General features: G+C 40.0%; 1 protein-coding gene across 1 annotated transcript in view; it reads right to left on the bottom strand.

Annotated features, from left to right (window-relative positions):
• Nucleotides 1-407: 407 nt before the first annotated feature.
• The window catches only part of pHCl-1 (pH-sensitive chloride channel 1), a 1,177,139-nt gene continuing 1,154,762 nt past the window's right edge, over nt 408-22,784 (bottom strand). The window contains exon 14 of the mRNA XM_071665549.1: nt 408-2,252. Within this exon, the coding sequence (XP_071521650.1) occupies nt 2,121-2,252 (132 nt within the window). The 3' untranslated portion in view covers nt 408-2,120. The remainder of the gene's footprint in view (nt 2,253-22,784) is intronic.

Below are 22,784 nucleotides of genomic sequence, written 5' to 3'. Positions count from 1 at the left end.
CCCCCTCCCCCCCGCATGTGCAAGGTAATGCTAGGAAAAGACAACAAAGGCCACATTCGTTCACACACAGTGTCTAGCTGTAATGTATAATGCATCGAAACCACACACACACACACACATATATATATATATATATATATGGGTCCTGCTCCCCAAGACTAAACTATTTACAGTAGCAGGGCAATACAGACTCCTTTGGAATACTAAGTTCTTTGATAAAACGGTATTCCAAATGATTCAACCTGATCAAAGTTGAATTTTCCCTAACAGTGTGACCTCTTGCAGGTAGAGTCCAGTAATACCGATATATATCTGTATATATCTATATCTATCTATCTACCTATATATATATATATATATATATATATATATATATATATATATATATATATATATATATATATATATATGTAAGATCTTTCCATTCTTTTTGTCAATATTCTTATTATATAAGGACATAATAGCAATAGTAAACATCATGCTGTTGTTAATGTTAAATATTAATGATAATATAAATATCTGAATTATTAACAAGGGAAATGTTACAATATACAGCAATAAATCACTTCTTTTATGTACTGAATTTATCACAAGGAAGGAGTTTCAACAATGGAAATTCCCTAGTTAAATTCTAAATGAAAGTAGGTTCATCCTCTTTATTCAGATGTATGAAATCTACTTACTCCTACTGATTTAGGTCGGATACAGTGTTTCTATATGCAATAAGAACACCTTCCTTGTGCCCATGCAGTGACCAATTTTATCCTAATTTTACTAATTTAGGCAACTCTCCAGTATGAAAGATATCAGAAATTTGATTGTCTTCAAACCAATTTTCATACTGATGAATTTAACAAATTAATATTTAGCAATACAATTACAGATATAGCAAGTCTGTGTAGTTGGTCTAACTGGAAAGTGTTGCAATAAAAAACATACATATAAGGTTTATCACATGATACTGTTTGCAATGGAGATGTTGGTATTAAAGTAAATTTTCTTTAATTGGGAAAAAGCAGCAAATATAGGACTAGAAGATGAGGTACATCTCAAAATGTCATGGTGAGGTAGACAGTACAGGAGGGAACCGGCATTTTGAGTTATTTCTTAACTTTTCTGATAAATTTTCTATTCGTAAGTACAGACTTTGTAAGAACTGACTTAATCTTATTTCATGTGTCTGAAGTATAAGGTTCTAGAATTTATGTTCTGCCAAATTGTTTGTTTTCAGCTTTACACTTTTAGGTTTGTACTGCATCATGCATGGTCACTGTGGAGAGTACCATCAGTTGTGGATGTCTTACAGAATGAAGCATGTTGAAAAGCAAGTCAATATCAATGTAATTAGGGAAACATGAACTGAACCAAAACAAATTTCAAGTCTAGAAAATTCAGTTCAGAGCATGATTACAACAGCCAAGGATCACCAGAAATACAGTGTCCTCTAACAAAATATTACCAAAGTTTTGGTTCAACAAATACCATGTCCCTTTTAATGCAGAGTACACATGAAAAATAGGAATTTACAAGTATACTTTAAAACCCCCGTGAGTCTGAATGCTACTGGACTTAAACTGTAAATGCAAGTACCTTTTTGACATGTTCAACAAATCTTACACTTTGAAACATCATGGATATCAACAACAACAGAAATTAATATCATTTAAAAAAGGTATAACAAATAAGAATGTAATATTTACATGCTGATATTACAGGTGAGATCTTTTGATCATTAAATCTGGTGCCCCATAAGCTATACATACATTTATTATTATTGTTTCTGAGCCTAATGTGATGAAAACATGCTATGGTGGCATTCAAAAATATCTCAAAGATATTTCACAAAGCATTTTTCTTTAACATGAGCATTATAGCATAAGTTATAAATATGTGCTTCTGAACACTCATAGCTGAGTTAATTCAAGACTGGAGAACATGCAAGATGATGTGGTGGTCATTTGTAGATGAGGCGGTAATCTTGTATATTGTTGGGGCACTTCTCCGTAGCTGGGTCATCAGGCAGTGAGGACATGAGACAGAGAGTGGCCCATAACTCCAAGGCTGGGAACTAAGAGGACAATCTAGATGATGGTTGGGAGGAGGAGGGAATGAGTGAGGGCTCATCCAAAGCCCCTATAAGTAGCGAAGAAGTAGAAAAGGAAGATGAAGTAGCCAAGAGGGAAGACAATACGTGAGATGACATCAATCGACTTGGCCACTCGAATGGGATGTGGTGGAGCATTCTTGTGTGGCTGCAAAAAATCAGTTTATTAGTGTGATTATGAAGGTAATTGACATCATTTTAGTATCATGTCAAACACTATATTATTAATGATGCATTTAAATATCATTAATCTGAATGTGTTGTGACTTAAGTTGAAGTAATAACAATGACCAGACTTGGTTCTAGCACAACAATATGCATGTGTAAGCTATAAGTCCACGTGTCCCATATACAGATCTACAAGCCCTAAATTTTGTCCACTTTGCAGTTAGCTTTAGGTCCTGACTTTAATCCACTCCTGACCCTTTCACTCTGGCAGGGGAATTTATCTATATTTTTTTTCTTACACAGCTGGGACATGTATGCATGCCTATATATTTTTTTTCAGTTCACTGCAGCTTGGGTACATATGTATATATATATATATATATATATATATATATATATATATATATATATATATATATATATATATATACATATATATATCCATTAATGCTTGCAGTGGCATCTCACACACTGTTTCTAGATGCTACAGCCTAGATTTTCTCTGTAATATGGTCAATCTATGTGGAAATGTCCAGGAAGCCGGTACAAGATCTGCACCCTCATGTTATACAAAAAGAATTTGAAGCTCTATCACTTGCAAAATAATAATTACTGATGACATTTAGTAATCATATTATTTGTTAAAAAAAAAACTCTTCCAAAAATACCACACATTTCAGTACCTATGCCTGAAAATACTCATGCACCCGGCATTGGAGCAGGATATGTTAAGGGTGGCAGAGGACTTAAACACTGTTTCACCAGGTCGAAGTGTGTATCCAGTTAATTGTGAAAACAAACTTATGGGGATGTATTTTTCATAAAACTGGAGTATATTCCACACAGAGAGTGTACAATGAATAATGAAAGAGTGATCATCTTAAACTTGGAGCCTTGAAGGTCATACTAATGTCACTGAAATGGTGAAAGGAAGTTGCCAAAGGCCATGGGCCTCATCCACATGAGAAAAATGAAGAATATAAGGGCTTAGATGCCTAATACATCTCAGAAGGTGGAGTATGACATCCTGCTGAAGCAGCAAGGGAATAAACTTCAACAGAATTTATGTGGAGTTTTCCATTGAATATTTCATTATTTTCATGTTATATATATATATATATATATATATATATATATATATATATATATATATATATATATATATATATATATATATATTTATTTATTCATTTATTTTGCTTTGTCGCTGTCTCCCGCGTTTGCGAGGTAGTGCAAGGAAAACAGACGAAAGAAATGGCCCAACCCACCCCCATACACATGTATATACATACTCGTCCACACACGCAAATATACATACCCATACATCTCAATGTACACATATATATACACACACAGACACATACATATATACATCTGTACATAATTCATACTGTCTGCCTTTATTTATTCCCATCGCCACCTCGCCACACATGGAAAAACATCCCCCTCCCCCTCATGTGTACGAGGTAGCGCTAGGAAAAGACAACAAAGGCCCCATTCGTTCACACTCAGTCTCTAGCTGTCATGTAATAGTGCCCAAAACCACAGCTCCCTTTCCACATCCAGGCCCCACAGAACTTTCCATGGTTTACCCCAGACGCTTCACATGCCCTGATTCAATCCATTGACAGCATGTCGACCCCAGTATACCGCATCGATCCAATTCACTCTATTCCTTGCCCGCCTTTCACCCTCCTGCATGTTCAGGCCCCAATCACTCAAAATCTTTTTCACGCCATCTTTCCACCTCCAATTTGGTCTCCCACTTCTCCTCGTTCCCTCCACCTCCGACACATATATCCTCTTGGTCAATCTTTCCTCACTCATTCTCTCCAAGTGCCCAAACCATTTCAAAACACCCTCATCTGCTCTCTCAAGCACGCTCTTTTTATTTCCACACATATCTCTTACCCTTACATTACTTACTCGATCAAACCACCTCACACCACACATTGTCCTCAAACATCTCATTTCCAGAACATCCACTCTCCTGCGCACAACTCTATCCATAGCCCATGCATCGCAACCATACAACATTGTTGGAACCACTATTCCTTCAAACATACCCATTATTGCTTTCCGAGGTAATGTTCTCGACTTCCAAACATTCTTCAAGGCTCCCAGGATTTTCGCCCCCTCCCCCACCCTATGATTCACTTCTGCTTCCATGGTTCCATCCGCTGCCAGATCCACTCCCAGATATCTAAAACACTTTACTTCCTCCAGTTTTTCTCCATTCAAACTTACCTCCCAATTGACTTGACCCTCAACCCTACTGTACCTAATAACCTTGCTCTTATTCACATTTACACTTAACTTTCTTCTTTCACACACTTTACCAAACTCAGTCACCAGCTTCTGCAGTTTCTCACATGAATCAGCCACCAGTGCTGTATCATCAGCGAACAACAACTGAACAACAACTGACCCACTTCCCAAGCTCTCTCATCCACAACAGACTGCATACTTGCCCCTCTTTCCAAAACTCTTGCATTCACCTCCCTAACAACCCCATCCATAAACAAATTAAACAACCATGGAGACATCACACACCCCTGCCGCAAACCTACATTCACTGGGAACCAATCACTTCCCTCTCTTCCTACACGTACACATGCCTTACATCCTCAATAAAAACTTTTCACTGCTTCTAACAACTTGCCTCCCACACCATATATTCTTAGTACCTTCCACAGAGCATCTCTACATATATATATGTAAATATATCTTAAAATTTATTTTACTTTGTCGCTGTCTCCCGCATCAGCGAGGTAGCGCAAGGAAACAGATGAAAGAATGGCCTAACTCACCCACACACACATGTATATACATACACGTCCACACACGCAAACATACACACCTATACATCTCTACGTATACATATATATACACACAGAGACATATACATATATACACATGTACATAATTCATACTGTCTGCCTTCACTCATTCCCATCGCCACCCCGCCACACATGAAATAACAACCCCCTCCCCCCACATGTGCGCGAGGTAGCCCTAGGAAAAGACAACAAAGGCCACATTCATTTACACTGTCTCTAGCTGTCATGTGTAATGCACCGAAACCACAGTTTCCTTTCCACATCCAAGCCCCACAGAACTTTCCATGGTTTATCCCAGACGCTTCACATGTCCTGGTTCAATCCATTGACAGTACGTCGACCCCGGTACACCATATCGTTCCAGTTCACTCTATTCCTTGCATGCCTTTCACCCTCCTGCATGTTCAGGCCCCGATCACTCAAAATTTTTTTCACTCCACCTTTCCACCTCCAATTTGGTCTCCCACTTCTCCTCGTTCCCTCCACCTCTGACACATATATCCTTTTGGTCAATCTTTCCTCACTCATTCTTTCCATGTGACCAAACCATTTCAAAACACCCTCTTCTGCTCTCTCAACCACACTTTCTTTATTACCACACATCTCTCTTATCATATTATTGCTTACTCGATCAAACCACCTCACACACACCACATATTGTCCTCAAAAATCTCATTTCCAGCACATCCACCCTCCTCCGCACAACTCTATCTATAGCCCATGCCTTGTACCCGTATAACATTGTTGGAACCACTATTCCTTCAAACATACCCATTTTTGCTTTCGGAGATAATGTTCTCGACTTCCACACATTCTTCAACGCCCCTAGAACTTTCGCCCCCTCCCCCACCCTATGATTCACTTCCACTTCCATGGTTCCATCCATTGCCAAATCCACTCCCAGATATCTAAAACACTTCACTTCCTCCAGTTTTTCTCCATTCAAACTTACCTCCCAATTGACTTGTCCCTCAACCCTACTGTACCTAATAACCTTGCTCTTATTTACATCTACTCTCAGCTTTCTTCTTTCATACACTTTTCACACGAATCAGCCACCAGCGCTGTATCATCAGCGAACAACAACTGACTCACTTCCCAAGCTCTCTCATCCACAACAGACTGCATTCTTGCCCCTCTTTCCAAAACTCTTGCATTTAACTCCCTAACAACCCCATCTATAAACAAATTAAACAACCATGGAGACATCACACACCCCTGCCGCAAACATACATTCACTGAGAACCAATCACTTTCCTCTCTTCCTACATGTACACATGCCTTACATCCTTGATAAAAACTTTTCACTGCTTCTAACAATTTGCCTCCCACACCATATATTCTTAGTACCTTCCACAGAGTATCTCTATCAACTTTGTCAGATGCCATCTCCAGATTCATAAATGCTACATACAAATCCATTTGCTTTTCTAAGTATCTCTCACATACATTCTTCAAAGCAAACACCTGATCCACACATCCTCTGCCACTTCTGAAACCACACTGCTCTTCCCCAATCTGATGCCCTGTACATGCCTTCACCCTCTCAATCAATACCCTCCCATATAATTTACCAGGAATACTCAACAAACTTATACCTCTGTAATTTGAGCACTCACTTTCATCCCCTTTGCCTTTGTACAATGGCACTATGCAAGCATTCCGCCAATCCTCAGGCACCTCACCACGAGTCATACATACAGTGAATAACCTTACCAATCAGTCAACAATACCGTCTCCCCCTTTTGTAATAAATTCCACTGCAATACCATCCAAACCTGCTGCCTTGCTGGCTTTCATCTTCCGCAAAGTTATTACTACCTCTTCTCTGCTTACCAAATCATGTTCCCTAACCCTCTCACTTTGCACACCACCTCGACCAAAACACCCTGTATCTGCCACTCTATCATCAAACACATTTAACAAACCTTCAAAATACTCCCTCCATCTCCTTCTCACATCACCACTACTTGTTATCACCTCCCCATTAGCCCCTTCACTAAAGTTCCCATTTGTTCCCTTGTCTTACGCACTTTATTTACCTCCTTCCAAAACATCTTTTTATTCTTCCTAAAATTTAATGATACTCTCTCACCCCAACTCTAATTTGCCCTCTTTTTCACCCCTTGCACCTTTCTCTTGACCTCCTGCCTCTTTCTTTTATAAATCTCCCACTCATTTGCATTACTTTCCTGCAAATATCATCCAAATGCCTCTCTCTTCTCTTTCACTAATAATCTTACTTCTTCATCCCACCACTCACTACCCTTTCTAATCTGCACACCTCCCACGCTTCTCATGCCACAAGCATCTTTTGCGTAAGCCATCACTGCTTCCCTAAATACATCCCATTCCTCCCCCCTCCCCTACGTCCTTTGCTCTCACCTTTTTCCATTCTGTACTCAGTCTCTCCTGGTACTTCCTCACACAAGTCTCCTTCCCAAGCTCACTTACTCTCACCACTCTCTTCACCCCAACATTCTCTCTTCTTTTCTGAAAACCTCTACAAATCTTCACCTTCGCCTCCACAAGATAATGATTAGACATCCCTGCAGTTGCACCCCTCAGCACATTAACATCCAAAAGGCTCTCTTTTGTGCACTTCTCAATTAACACGTAATCCAATAATGCTCTCTGCCCATCTCTCCTACTTACCTACATATATTTATGTATATATCTCTTTTAAACCAGGTATTCCTACTCACCAGTCCTTTTTGAGCACATAAATCTACAAGCTCTTCACCATTTCCATTTACAACACTGAACACCCCATGTACACCAATTATTCCCTCAACTGCCACATTACTCACCTTTGCATTCAAATCACCCATCACTATAACCCGGTCTCGTGCATCAAAACTACTAACACACTCACTCAGCTGCTCCCAAAACACTTGCCTCTCATGATCCTTCTTCTCATGCCCAGGTGCATATGCACCAATAATCACCCATCTCTCTCCATCCACTTTCAGTTTTACCCATAACAATCTAGAGTATACTTTCTTACACTCTATCACATACTCCCATCACTCCTGTTTCAGGAGTAGTGCTACTCCTTCCCTTGCTCCTGTCCTCTCACTAACCCCTGACTTTACTCCCAAGACATTCCCAAACCACTCTTCCCCTTTACCCTTCAGCTTCGTTTCACTCAGAGTCAAAACATCCATTTTTCTTTCCTCAAACATACTACCTATCTCTCCTTTTTTATCATCTTGTTTACATCCACACACATTTAGACACCCCAATCTGAGCCTTCGAGGAGGATGAGCACTCCCTGCGTGACTCTTCCTTCTGTTTCCCCTTTTAAAAAGTTAAAATAGAAGGAGGGGAGGGTTTCCAGCCCCCCCGCTCCCATCCCCTTTAGTCGCCTTCTATGACACTCAAGAATGCTAACACAAAAGAATTTCATGTTATGAAAAAATAATCCAGTTGCATACTAATATATCTGGAAGCACCCCCTGCCCCCAAACACCTCATAGGGGCAATATAACTATAGGCATTTAAATGAGTTCTTCATTTTGGCAACTGGGGAAAGTTCCCTATTCAATGCAACATTTTTTTTCCCAAAGCTGAAGGAATGTTTTTTCTGTCTGCAGTGATAGGGTTCTAACCTAAAGAAATACAATACTAACATTTCCAATGAAGCAGGCTCACGACCCAGCACCCATCTCATGTGTGGTCAGTTTAAAAAAAAAAAAAAAAAAAAGGATTTTGACTGATCCCTAATTGTACACAAAATAGCTCTTTTAAACATCTGTATACTTCCATCTTTCACATTTTCTTCATGAAGTATCTCTTCATTCTAGCAAGCTTCTTGTACACCTTTTTAGTGTGATCTTTGGTTATTTTATCATTATGTCTCACAGAAGAACTGCTTACTGTCAATATTATCCAAATGAATAAGAAATCTGACAGTTGTATTGATGCCACTCCTCTCCTCTCTAGGAGACAATTTTTTAGCTTTTAGCTTTTCACTGTAGCTTAGTCCTCTAAATACAGGTAGCATCACAGCTGCCCTTCTTTGGACCATCTTAATTAAAACTTATGGTTTTTAGTATCGGTGAGTAGACTTAAAAAGCATATTCCAATTGTGGTATATGCCATAAATAGTTTACCAAACATTTTCTTAAACTTATACTTAAATGCAAATCTAATACATGCTGGCACACAATTGTACTTCTTAATGAATCATCTCCTAATGTGGAACTATGGTGACAGAATAGATATAATGTCATCTTCAAGATTTCTTTTACTGACGGATTTACTGATTAACAGTGTAGAACTCTAGTGACAAAATAAAGAGTCAACTCCAAGGTTTCTTTCACATGCAAAAACCTGGAGCTTACAGTGTCTGCAAAAGACATTTGCCACCCTCATATACTTTTAAAGGCAATACATTGTTATCTTTTATTGTAGGTTCATGCACATGGCACTCATAGGGTGAAATCATCATACATCTGGTTACTGAAACTAGTGTTTCTAAATTAATTAAGTAAGCTAGCAACTAGCCTTAGTGAGTCTCAGGCTAGTTTGAGGGAAGGATGTACTTTTTTTTACTCTTCCTGGCTGCCACTTCATTTTGGGAATTTCACTTCTGGGTGCTTAATTTCTTTCACCTGTACTTCAAGATGGTTGACTTTTTCTAAGGAGGAGAAAGCCCAAATTTACAATTAGAATCAAGAGAATGTAGGTACACGTGAGATCTTTGGGTGCACTGGGTTCTTAGAACACACGACCAGGTGGCTGCTTCCTTCATCAACTTTTCAGGGTCATTGCTTATACCAAGCCCAGACATCTGCAGATAGTAATCAAGGCAACAGGAGAAGTCGACATACTAAAATGTATGACATTGCCTTTGAAAATTGAGAGGCAGACAAGGATTCTTGTAGACACTATATTCCCAGCAAAACAAAAGACCTTCCACTGTGTCCCATCTTCATTACTGAGTTTCAGCAGACTGAATTTCAAACCATACATGAGAAACTTTGAAATTTGTTGAAGTACCTAAGTACCTTAGTTCCTTAATCCAATCATCATCATCTTTCACTACTCTCATAAAATTAAGAGGCAGACAAGGATTCTTGCAGACACTATATTCCCAGCAAAACAAAAGACCTTCCACTTTGTCCCATCTTCATTACTGAGTTTCAGCAGACTGAATTTCAAACCATACATGAGAAACTTTGAAATTTGTTGAAGTACCTAAGTACCTTAGTTCCTTAATCCAATCATCATCATCTTTCACTACTCTCATAACCTTGGCATCATCCACAAACACATTCATGTAAGTGCCCAGTCCATCTGCCAAATCATTTACATACAATATACCAAGAGAAGCAGAGGTCTCAAGGCCAAGCCATGTAGCACATCATTGGTGATCTTAGCTTATTTTTAGAATACACCTCAGATCTGTGGCCTTTGCTCCTTTCCACTAAGGCAACCTTCTACCAGGTGAACAAGTCTGTCCCCAAACCCTCTGGTTGCAGAATCAACTTCCAGCTGCATTCCTATATGAAAATTGTAACTGGTCCTTATTTTCCTACTTTACGATATAGTTTCCGTATCTGACATATAATAGTAGGAAAAAATCAAGAAAATGAAATTAAAGCTTATGTGGTCTGACACCAATAGGATCGCATCACCATCTTCAAGTGCAAAATATTTCTTTCTTCCATTCATAATAATGAGTGATTTGTAAAAGGCATAAATAAAGTTAAGGACCTGATTTAAAGGGATGCTAAGTAGCTCCACACTGCTAACTTATGAGCACTTGTCAAAAACATATGATATTATCATTATTAAACCTAATCCCCTACTTCTGACCTATGTGATCCTTCCCATATATAAGACCAGAAAAATTATAAATTATAAAATAAAAATGATGAGGTATAAACTGAAGAATCTTAAAACATAAAAAGATACCACAGAATCACATAATAAAGCTGGTTAATAAAAAATGAGATAATCATGGTAGAAATTGAGTAGGACAAAAGACTGCTGTACAGGAATATGAATTCTACATGCCATGCTGACATGCACCTCACTTACGTCCATTTCGAGATCTGACCAGTCAGTCAGAACGGAACCTGGACGTGTGTCGGGGAGGGGATATATATATATCTTTACTTATGTATTTATTTATATTTATTCTATTATACTCTGTCGTTGTCTCCCATGTTAGTAAGGTAGCGCAAGGAAACAGTGGAAAGAATGGCCCAACCCACCCACATACACATGTATATACATACACGTCCACACACGCACATATACATACCAATACATTTCAACATTTACATATATATACAAACACAGACATATACATTTTTCCACATTTATATAATTCATACTTGCTGCCTTTATTCATTCCTGTTGTCACCCCGCCACACATGAAATGACAGCCCCCTTCCCCCGTACGCGCGCAAGGTAGCACCAGGAAAAGACAACAAAGGCCACATTCGTTCATACTCAGTCTCTAGGTGTCATGTATAATGCATCAAAACCACAGCTCCCTTTCCACATCCAGGCCCCACAAAACTTTCCATTCTTCACCCCAAATGCTTCACATGCTCTGGTTCAATCCACTGACAGCACACTGACCCTGGTATACCACATCATTTCAATTCACTCTATGCCTTGCATGCCTTTCACCCTCCTGCATCCTCCATCCTTCCACCTCCAATTTGGTCTCCCACTTCTCCTTGTTCCCTCCACCTCTGACACATACAACCTCTTTGTTAATCTTTCCTCACTCATTCTCTCCATGTGAAAACCATTTCAATACACCCTCTTCTGCTCTCTCAACCATACTCTTTTTATTACCACACATCTCTCTTACCCTTTCATTACTTACTTGATCAAACCACCTCACACCACATATTGTCCTCAAACATCTCATTTCCAACACATCCACCCCCCTTTGCACAACCCTATCTATAGCCCATGCCTCACATCCATATAACATTGTTAGAACCACTATTCCTTCAAACATACCCATTTTTGCTTTCCGAGATAATGTTCTCACCTTCCACACATTCTTCAACGCTCCCAGAATTTTCGCCACTTCCCCCACCCTGTGACTCACTTCCACTTTCATGGTTCCATCTGCTGCCAAATCCACTCCCAGATATCTAAAACACTTCACTTCCTCCAGTTTTTCTCCATTCAAACTTACCTCCTAATTGATTTGTCCCTTAACCTTACTGTACTTAATAACCTTGCTCTTATGCACATTTACTCTCAGCTTTCTTCTTTCACTCACTTTACTAAACTCAGTCACCAGCTTCTGCGGTTTCTCACTCAAATCAGCCACCAGCACTGTATCATCAGCAGACAACAACTGACTCACTTCCCAAGCTATCTCGTCCACAACAGACTGCATACTTGCCCCTCTCCCCAAAACTCTTGCATTCACCTCCCTAACAACCCCATCTATAAACAAATTAAACAACCAAGAAGACATCACGCACCCCTGCCGCAAACTGACATTCACTGGGAACCAATCACTTTCCTCTCTTCCTACCCATACACATGCCTTACATCTTCGATAAAAACTTTTCATTGCTTTTAGCAACTTGCCTCCCACACCATATACTCTTAATACCTTCCACAGAGCATCTCTATCAACTCTATCATATGCCTTCTCCAGGTCCATAACTGCTACATACAAATCCATTTGTAATTCTAAGTATTTCTCACATACATTCTTCAAAGCAAACACTTGATCCACACATCCTCTACCACTTCTGAAACCACGCTGCTCTTCCCCAATCTGATGCTATATATATTCCTTCACCCTCTCAATCAATACCCTCCCATGTAATTTCCCAGGAATACTCAAAAACCTTATACCTCTGTAATTTGAGCACTCACCTTTATCCCCTTTGCCTCTGCACAATGGCACTATGTATGCATTCTGCCAATCCTCAGGCACTTCACCATGAGCCATACATACAATGAATAACCTCACCAACCAGTCAAAAACACAGTCACCCCCTTTTTTAATAAATTCCATTGCAATACCAGCCAAACCCGCAGCCTTGTCAGCTTTCATCCTCCGCAAAACTTTCACTACCTCTTCTCTGTTTACCAAACCATTCTCCCTGACCCTCTCACTTCGCACACCACCTCGAACAAAACACTATATATCTGCCACTGTATCATCTAACACATTCAACAAACCTTGAAAATACTCACTCCATCTCCTTCTCACATCAACCACTACTTGTTATTACCTCCCCGTTAGCCCCCTTCCCCGATGTTCCCACTTGTTCTCCTGTCTTATGCACTTTATTTACCTCCTTCCAAAACATCTTTTTTTCTCCCTCTTTTCATTCTCTCTCTCTCACCCCAACTCTCATTTGCCCTCTTTTCACCTCTTGCACCTTTCTCTTGACCTCCTGCCTCTTTTATACATCTCCTAGTCATTTGCACTACTTCCCTGCAAGAATCGTCCAAATGCCTCTCTCATAATCTTACTTCTTCATACCACCACTCACTACCCTTTCTAATCTGCCCACCTCCCAGGCTTCTCATGCCACAAGCATATTTTGTGCAAGCCATCACTGCTTCCCTAAATACATCCCATTCCTCCCCCACTCCCCTTATGTCCTTCGCTCTCACCTTTTTCCATTCTGCACTCAATTTTTCCAGGTACATCCTCACACAAGTCTCCTTTCCAAGCTCACTTACACTCACCACTCTCTTCCAAACATTTTCTCTTCTTTTCTGAAAACCTCTACAAATCTTCACCTTTGCCTCCACAAGATAATGATCAGACATCCTTCCAGTTGCACCTCTCAGCACATTAACATCCAAAAGTCTCTCTTTCACACGCCTATTAATTAACACGTAATCCAATAACACTCTCAGGCCACCTCTCCTTCTTACATACGTATACTTATGTATATCTTTCATTTTAAACCAGGTATTCCCAATCACCTGTATTACATCATTAATTTTTTTTTTTCTTTTTTGCTTTGTCGCTGTCTCCCGCGTTTGCGAGGTAGCACAAGGAGACAGATGAAAGAAAAGGCCCAACCCACCCCCATACACATGTATATACATACGTCCACACACGCAAATATACATACCTACACAGCTTTCCATGGTTTACCCCAGATGCTTCACATGCCCTGATTCAATCCACTGACAGCACATCAACCCCGGTATACCACATCGATCCAATTCACTCTATTCCTTGCCCTCCTTTCACCCTCCTGCATGTTCAGGCCCCGATCACACAAAATCTTTTTCACTCCATCTTTCCACATCCAATTTGGTCTCCCACTTCTCCTCGTTCCCTCCACCTCCGACACATATATCCTCTTGGTCAATCTTTCCTCAACTCATTCTCTCCATGTGCCCAAACCATTTCAAAACACCCTCTTCTGCTCTCTCTACCATGCTCTTTTTATTTCCACACATCTCTCTTACCCTTACGTTACGTACTCGATCAAACCACCTCACATAACACATTGTCCTCAAACATTTCCAGCACATCCATCCTCCTGCGCACAACTCTATCCATAGCCCACGCCTCACAACCATACAACATTGTTGGAACCACTATTCCTTCAAACATACCCATTTTTGCTTTCCGAGATAATGTTCTCGACTTCCAAACATTCTTCAAGGCTCCCAGGATTTTCGCCCTCTCCTCGACCCTATGATCCACTTCCGCTTCCATGGTTCCATCCGCTGCCAGATCCACTCCCAGATAGCTAAAACACTTTACTTCCTCCAATTTTTCTCCATTCAAACTTACCTCCCAATTGACTTGACCCTCAACCCTACTGTACCTAATTACCTTGCTCTTATTCACATTTACTCTTAACTTTCTTCTTTCACACACTTTACCAAACACAGTCACCAGCTTCTGCAGTTTCTCACATGAATCAGCCACCAGCGCTGTATCATCAGCGAACAACAACTGACTCACTTCCCAAGCTCTCTCATCCCCAACAGACTTCATACTTGCCCCTCTTTCCAAAACTCTTGCATTCACCTCCCTAACAACCCCATCCATAAACAAATTAAACAACCATGGAGGCATCACACACCCCTGCCGCAAACCTACATTCACTGAGAACCAATCACTTTCCTCTCTTCCTACACGTACACATCCTTGATAAAAACTTTTCACTGCTTCTAACAACTTGCCTCCCACACCATATATTCTTAATACCTTCCACAGAGCATCTCTATCAACTCTATCATATGCCTTTTCCAGATCCATAAATGCTACATACAAATCCATTTGCTTTTCTAAGTATTTCTCACACACATTCTTCAAAGCAAACACCTTATCCACACATCCTCTACCACTTCTGAAACCACACTGCTCTTCCCCAATTTGATGCTCTATACATGCCTTCACCCTCTCAATCAATACCCTCCCATATAATTTACCAGGAATACTCAACAAACTTATACCTCTGTAATTTGAGCACTCACTCTTATCCCCTTTGCCTTTGTACAATGGCACTATGCACACATTCCGCCAATCCTCAGACACCTCACCATGAGTCATACATACATTAAATAACCTTACCAACCAGTCAATAATACAGTCACCCCCTTTTTTGATAAATTCCACTGCAATACCATCCAAAACTGCTGCCTTGCCGGCTTTCATCTTCCGCAAAGCTTTTGCTACCTCTTCTCTGTTTACCAAATCATTTTCCCTAACCCTCTCACTTTGCACACCACCTCGACCAAAACACCCTATATCTGCCACTCTATCATCAAACACATTCAACAAACCTTCAAAATACTCACTCCATCTCCTTCTCACATCACCACTACTTGTTATCACCTCCCCATTTGCACCCTTCACAGAAGTTCCCATTTGCTCCCTTGTCTTATGCACTTTATTTACCTCCTTCCAGAACATCTTTTTATTCTCCCTAAAATTTAATGATACTCTCTCACCCCAACTCTCATTTGCCCTCTTTTTCACCTCTTGCACCTTTCTCTTGACCTCCTGTCTCTTTCTTTTATACATCTCCCACTCAATTGCATTTTTTCCCTGCAAAAATCGTCCAAATGCCTCTCTCTTCTCGTTCACTAATAATCTTACTTCTTCATCCCACCACTCACTACCCTTACTAATCAACCCACCTCCCACTCTTCTCATGCCACAAGCATCTTTTGCGCAATCCATCACTGATTCCCTAAATACATCCCATTCCTCCCCCACTCCCCTTACTTCCATTGTTCTCACCTTTTTCCATTCTGTACTCAGTCTCTCCTGGTACTTCCTCACACAAGTCTCCTTCCCAAGCTCACTTACTCTCACCACCCTCTTCACCCCAACATTCACTCTTCTTTTCTGAAAACCCATACAAATCTTCACCTTAGCCTCCACAAGATAATGATCAGACATCCCTCCAGTTGCACCTCTCAGCACATTAACATCCAAAAGTCTCTCTTTCGCGAGCCTGTCAATTAACACGTAATCCAATAACGCTCTCTGGTCATCTCTCCTACTTACATACGTATACTTATGTATATCTTGCTTTTTAAACCAGGTATTCCCAATCACCAGTCCTTTTTCAGCACATAAATCTACAAGCTCTTCACCATTTCCATTTACAACACTGAACACCCCATGTATACAAATTATTCCCTCAACTGCCACATTACTCACCTTTGCATTCAAATCACCCATCACTATAACCCAGTCTCTTGCATCAAAACCACTAACACACTCATTCAGCTGCTCCCAAAACACTTGCCTCTCATGATCTTTCTTCTCATGCCCAGGTGCATATGCACCAATAATCACCCATCTCTCTCCGTCAACTTTCAGTTTTACCCATATTAATTGAGAGTTTACTTTCTTCCATTCTATCACATACTCCCACAACTCCTGTTTCAGGAGTAGTGCTACTCCTTCCCTTGCTCTTGTCCTCTCACTAACCCCTGACTTTACTCCCAAGACATTCCCAAACCGCTCTTCCCCTTTAATTATGTATTATATATCATGTCCTGACTCAGCATTGTTGAAGTGCTGTCTGGAACCATCTCACGCCCTCCATAAGGACTGCTGGTCTTACTTTCTATCTTCATCAAAACTGGACTACTGGGCTGGTCTTAAAGTCTCTCTACAAGCACCATACACCTACTCCAATCTCACTTATTTTCTTCACATAACTTCTCTAGCCATCTCATGTCTACACAATCTTTAAATATAATCATTGTAGAGTCCAACGAACTTATTACCCCTAGTCCCTAGCATTATGGAGCAGTAAGAATCTCCAGGTTCCCACCTGACTGTCTTTACAATGAGAAAGAGGGCTCAGACAGCAGTAGTACTGGCCCTCCTATGATCTTTCCCTCTCCAATAGGCCTGCTTATTTTTCTTTTTACCAAAATTTGGGGTCTTTCTAGCTACTTTCTTCTGTTGAACACCATCTGTCCAGTTGCTATCCAAATATCTTACTTTTATCTGAGAAACAGTTACCTACTGATGTTCTCACTAGCCCTATTCTCATATCCAACTATAATAACCAATGATAATTCTGTTTCAAACACAAATTGTGGCATGCCTTTAGAACTCCAAGCCCTCAAACTTTGATATTATCTGGCTCAAGGTCTGTTTCTCAACTACCACTGTTTTCCTTTATTTTGCCTACTACTCTCATTTCTACATATTTTTAAACTTTGATTATCTAAATTCATGCCAAGAGATCCTCTACCAATGAGATTTCATTGTTCACCATAGGGAATGGTTGAACTATTTCCATTCAGCTGGTGGGAGGATTTAGGCCCTCACATTCTCCACTCCTAATGACCTAAACCAAATTATCACCCACTCTCCTAATACTCTGACCTGTTTTTCACTTCTAATCCTCACATTATAGTTAAACAATTTTGCCCCCAATTGGTTCATCTGACCATGCTTTCATATATGCATCTATTATAAAAGAAGCACATCCCACTCCAACAGCCCCTTCTAAATGTAAATATTGGCACCTCAGTAAAGCTGATTAGAATAACTTATGAAAATTCTATTTTGACTTTTCTTGATTAGATTATTGCTTCTCATGTGGTATGCTTGTCTCTGTTGAACACATAGCAGAGGTTATTGTTGTGGGACTGGATGCAGATATCTCCTCTTTGTTCAAGACTGCCACTTCTTCCTTGGTTCAACTGTTCCTGTTCTGAGGCCATTCAGGCAAGGGATCAGGCATATTGGGCTTGGAAAAAATCTCCTTCCTTGGATTCCCATTCAGCACTTATCGCTGCCCATAATCGTTGCAAGTATGTTATTTACGAGGCAAAGTGTTCCTTTTTCCAATGGAAGTGTAATAATGTAATACCTTGCCTTTTCATCTACTGATGGGCCTTCCATGGTCTTTTCTTGATTAGATTATTGCTTCTCATGTGGTATGCTTGTCTCTGTTGAACACATAGCAGAGGTTATTGTTGTGGGACTGGATGCAGATATCTCCTCTTCGTTCAAGACTGTTGTAAACAACTTCTGTTGCTCTACATTTCATTCACTTTTCCATTCTGATGGTACTATTGTTTGTCTCTCCCATTAACAAAACAACTCTCTTTGGTTCTTGTTTCTTCTTTAGCTCTACCTTGGATGACTATCATTCTTTCACCAGCTGATATTCCTCTTGCTAATCCTAAACCCTTCCCTGTAATCTCTTTTCAAACTGTCCAAAAAGCTCCTCTTTTTCTGGACACAAGCAAGGCTTATGGACCTCATATCATCCATCCAAATGTACAGAGTGTGCCTCCAAAACTGCCACTGTCCTTGCTTGTCTGTTCCATTTCTCTTTAAAAACCAGACCATTTCCTTCTTGAAAACCTGCATAGGTATATCTCATCCTAAAGAAGAGTGACCATTCAAACCATCCCCTCTAATCATTATCCTATTGCTTTAACTTCTACTGTTTCCAAAGGCTTTGAATCCCTCCTCAACTCCCATATATTTAGACATCTTGAATCTCAATCTTTCCTCTGATCACCAAGGTTAGATCCACTGGTGATATCTTTTTCTATCTTACTAATTTAATTTTTTTTTTTTTTGCTTTGTCGCTGTCTCCCGTGTTTGTGAGGTAGCACAAGGAAACAGACGAAAGAAATGGCCCAACCCACCCCCATACACATGTATATACATACGTCCACACATGCAAATATACATACCTACACAGCTTTCCATGGTTTACCCCTGAAGCTTCACATGCCCTGATTCAATCCACTGACAGCACGTCAACGCCAGTATACCACATCAATCCAATTCACTCTATTCCTTGCCCTCCTTTCATCCTCCTGCATGTTCAGGCCCCGATCACACAAAATCTTTTTCACTCCATCTTTCCACCTCCAATTTGGTCTCCCACTTCTCCTCGTTCCCTCCACCTCCGACACATATATCCTCTTGGTCAATCTTTCCTCACTCATTCTCTCCATGTGCCCAAACCATTTCAAAACACCCTCTTCTGCTCTCTCAACCACGCTCTTTTTATTTCCACACATCTCTCTTACCCTTACATTACTTACTCGATCAAACCACCTCACACCACACATTGTCCTCAAACATCTCATTTCCAGCACATCCATCCTCCTGCGCACAACTCTATCCATAGCCCACGCCTCGCAACCATACAACATTGTTGGAACCCCTATTCCTTCAAACATACCCATTTTTGCTGTCCGAGATAATGTTCTCGACTTCCACACATCCTTCAAGGCTCCCAGGATTTTCGCCCCCTCCCCCACCCTATGATCCACTTCCGCTTCCATGGTTCCATCCGCTGCCAGATCCACTCCCAGATATCTAAAACACTTTACTTCCTCCAGTTTTTCTCCATTCAAACTTACCTCCCAATTGACTTGACCCTCAACCCTACTGTACCTAATAACCTTGCTCTTATTCACATTTACTCTTAACTTTCTTCTTTCACACACTTTACCAAACTCAGTCACCAGCTTCTGCAGTTTCTCACATGAATCAGCCACCATCACTGTATCATCAGCGAACAACAACTGACTCACTTCCCAAGCTCTCTCATCCCCAACAGACTTCATACTTGCCCCTCTTTCCAAAACTCTTGCATTCACCTCCCTAACAACCCCATCCATAAACAAATTAAACAACCATGGAGACATCACACACCCCTGCCGCAAACCTACATTCACTGAGAACCAATCACTTTCCTCTCTTCCTACACGTACACATCCTTGATAAAAACTTTTCACTGCTTCTAACAACTTGCCTCCCACACCATATATTCTTAATACCTTCCACAGAGCATCTCTATCAACTCTATCATATGCCTTCTCCAGATCCATAAATGCTACATATAAATCCATTTGCTTTTCTAAGTATCTCTTACTAATGTATTATAATTATTTCTGAAATATTTTGGGGAATTCTATGTAGTTTCCCTCAATATATCCAGTGCTTTTAACAGTGTATGACACTGGGATCTCATCTCTAAGCTCCCCTCTTTTGGCTTCCATCCAACACTTTGCTCCCTCATAATTAGTTTCCTCTCTGGCTGATCTATCTCCATGGTTGTTGATGAATCACCCTCTTCCCCCTTTCTCCATCAACAGCAGTGTTTCTGAAGGTTCTGCCTTTCTCCTACACCTTATCTTCTTTTTTATAATCAATATCCTTACTTCCACAATTAACGAAATGCACTCATATGCTGACAACTCCACATCTTTCAGATCTGTTCTTTCTTCTCTCTCACTCGATGTGCATCTCATCTTCATACAACTACCTCAATAAATTCTGACTTGGACATGATATCTCATTGGGGTAGACAAAATCTGGTTAAGTTTAATACCTCCAAGACCCAGTTCCTCCCCGTTTCTCTACTTAGAATTCCTCACAACCTTCCTCCCTCCTTTGATGAACCTGTAATTCCATCTCTTAACTCGGTGAACATACTTAGTATTACAATAACATCTACTCAGTCCTGGAAACCTTGCATTATGGAAAGAGCTTAGTCTGTCTCTTAGGAAGCAGGAGTCCTATGTAGATGTCAAAATTTCTTTTCTTCCAAACAGTTGCTCCAATGATTGACGGATCCATCCTTGTATGGAGTACTGCTCTCACATTTTGAATGGCTCTAGTTCTATATCTTAACCATAAACAGAGTTGAGTCAAAAGCAGTTCGACTTATCAACTCTCACAGGCTAACCTCACAACATGACCCACTTACCCTACACTACAGGTATAACCTTGGATTTTGGTCCCAAGAGTTGGCTGCTTGTGTGTCCCATCATTAGTTATACCAATCAATACTCAGCAAATTACCTCAGTACATGATACTGTGTAGCTGCTGGCAACTCGAGGATGGGCCATTTTGAAAACTGCTTCTTTACTTACACACCTTCAAGTTTTGGAACTTTCTACCCATCTCATTCATTATCACCTCATTCATTATCCTATAACCATTACCTAGCCCACTTCAAAGAAAAACAGGTTTTTCATTTTCTCCAAAATTCATCAATATTTTCTTGTTCTCTTCTCTTTCCCAGCCTGGCCTTGATGTAGACTTTTGTTCATGACTGGAGACTCCAATGAAAAAAAAAAAACCTTAAATAACACTTATTCATAATGATAAACAGACTGTAAAAGACAAAAAAAGTAAGATTTGAAGGGGTGCTAAGCAGCCCTGTGCTGCAACTCATCAAACATTCATCAAAAGGTATATAGACAATCATTGTATCATACTGTACATCTTAATCTATGCATTATAATATATAAGACACACTTACACATTATAATATCCATGATTGAACAATATAATAGTGAAAACAAAGTAAAAAGAGAAAAAAGATGAATGGGTGGCAGAAGTCAGCTAGGTGATGCACTGTTAATGCCACTGTGTGGGGGCAACATCTTACAGAACCCTGGCACAATGTCCTAGTTGGGGATGGTTGATGAATTGTGTGGAATGTATAAACTGTTATTTGACAGCTGTTGACATTAGTTCTATTTTGTGGTGTGAAGGAAAAACTGTGTATTACAACTTTAATAAAAAACTGCAGTTCCAGGTTCTTAATCAACCTGTAATATAGTAATGTTTCAAGCACTTTCTGTTCATCTCTCTGGTCTAATACATAGATGACATACAAATTCATAGATTTGTAATGCATGACCCTCTTTCCCTGCAACTTGTTATCTTCTACTTAGGTACTCTATCTTTTATAAACAGTTGTCCATTTGCTTTTTAGCACTGAACAGAATACTTATCCCTGATCATCAAAAAAAATTTGAATGTAACTGTTAGTACCACTGATATCAGGCATAAATTTGCTTGTTGTCAACTGGTGTAATCTTGTCAGTACAGTACTGCATGATATATATTGGTGGATAATTGTTTTTTTGTGCTTCTGATACATCAGTGCAATAGCATAATTGCTATTTGTTTGTTATGGTAAAAGAGCTCTACATCCATGTTGCCTTGTACATCAGAGTTTGTGTGTGGGCATATCAGTTCACATGGATATCTTTTCTGCCAGAATAATTATATTTAAGATACTGTGTACAATATATCCATGAAATTATCGAACTTCTTTCCCCATCTTAAGAGGAACTATCCCATGGAAAGGAAAAAATAGCTGACCTACTGAATGGCAAGACACTGAGAGTGGCAGTGGACAACATTAATACTAATGTTTATAAATCAGCAACTCAT

The sequence above is a fragment of the Panulirus ornatus genome, chromosome 10 (assembly GCF_036320965.1).
Source record: "Panulirus ornatus isolate Po-2019 chromosome 10, ASM3632096v1, whole genome shotgun sequence".
Classification (NCBI taxonomy): domain Eukaryota; kingdom Metazoa; phylum Arthropoda; class Malacostraca; order Decapoda; family Palinuridae; genus Panulirus; species Panulirus ornatus.
This window is presented reverse-complemented; position numbering and strand designations above follow the sequence as displayed.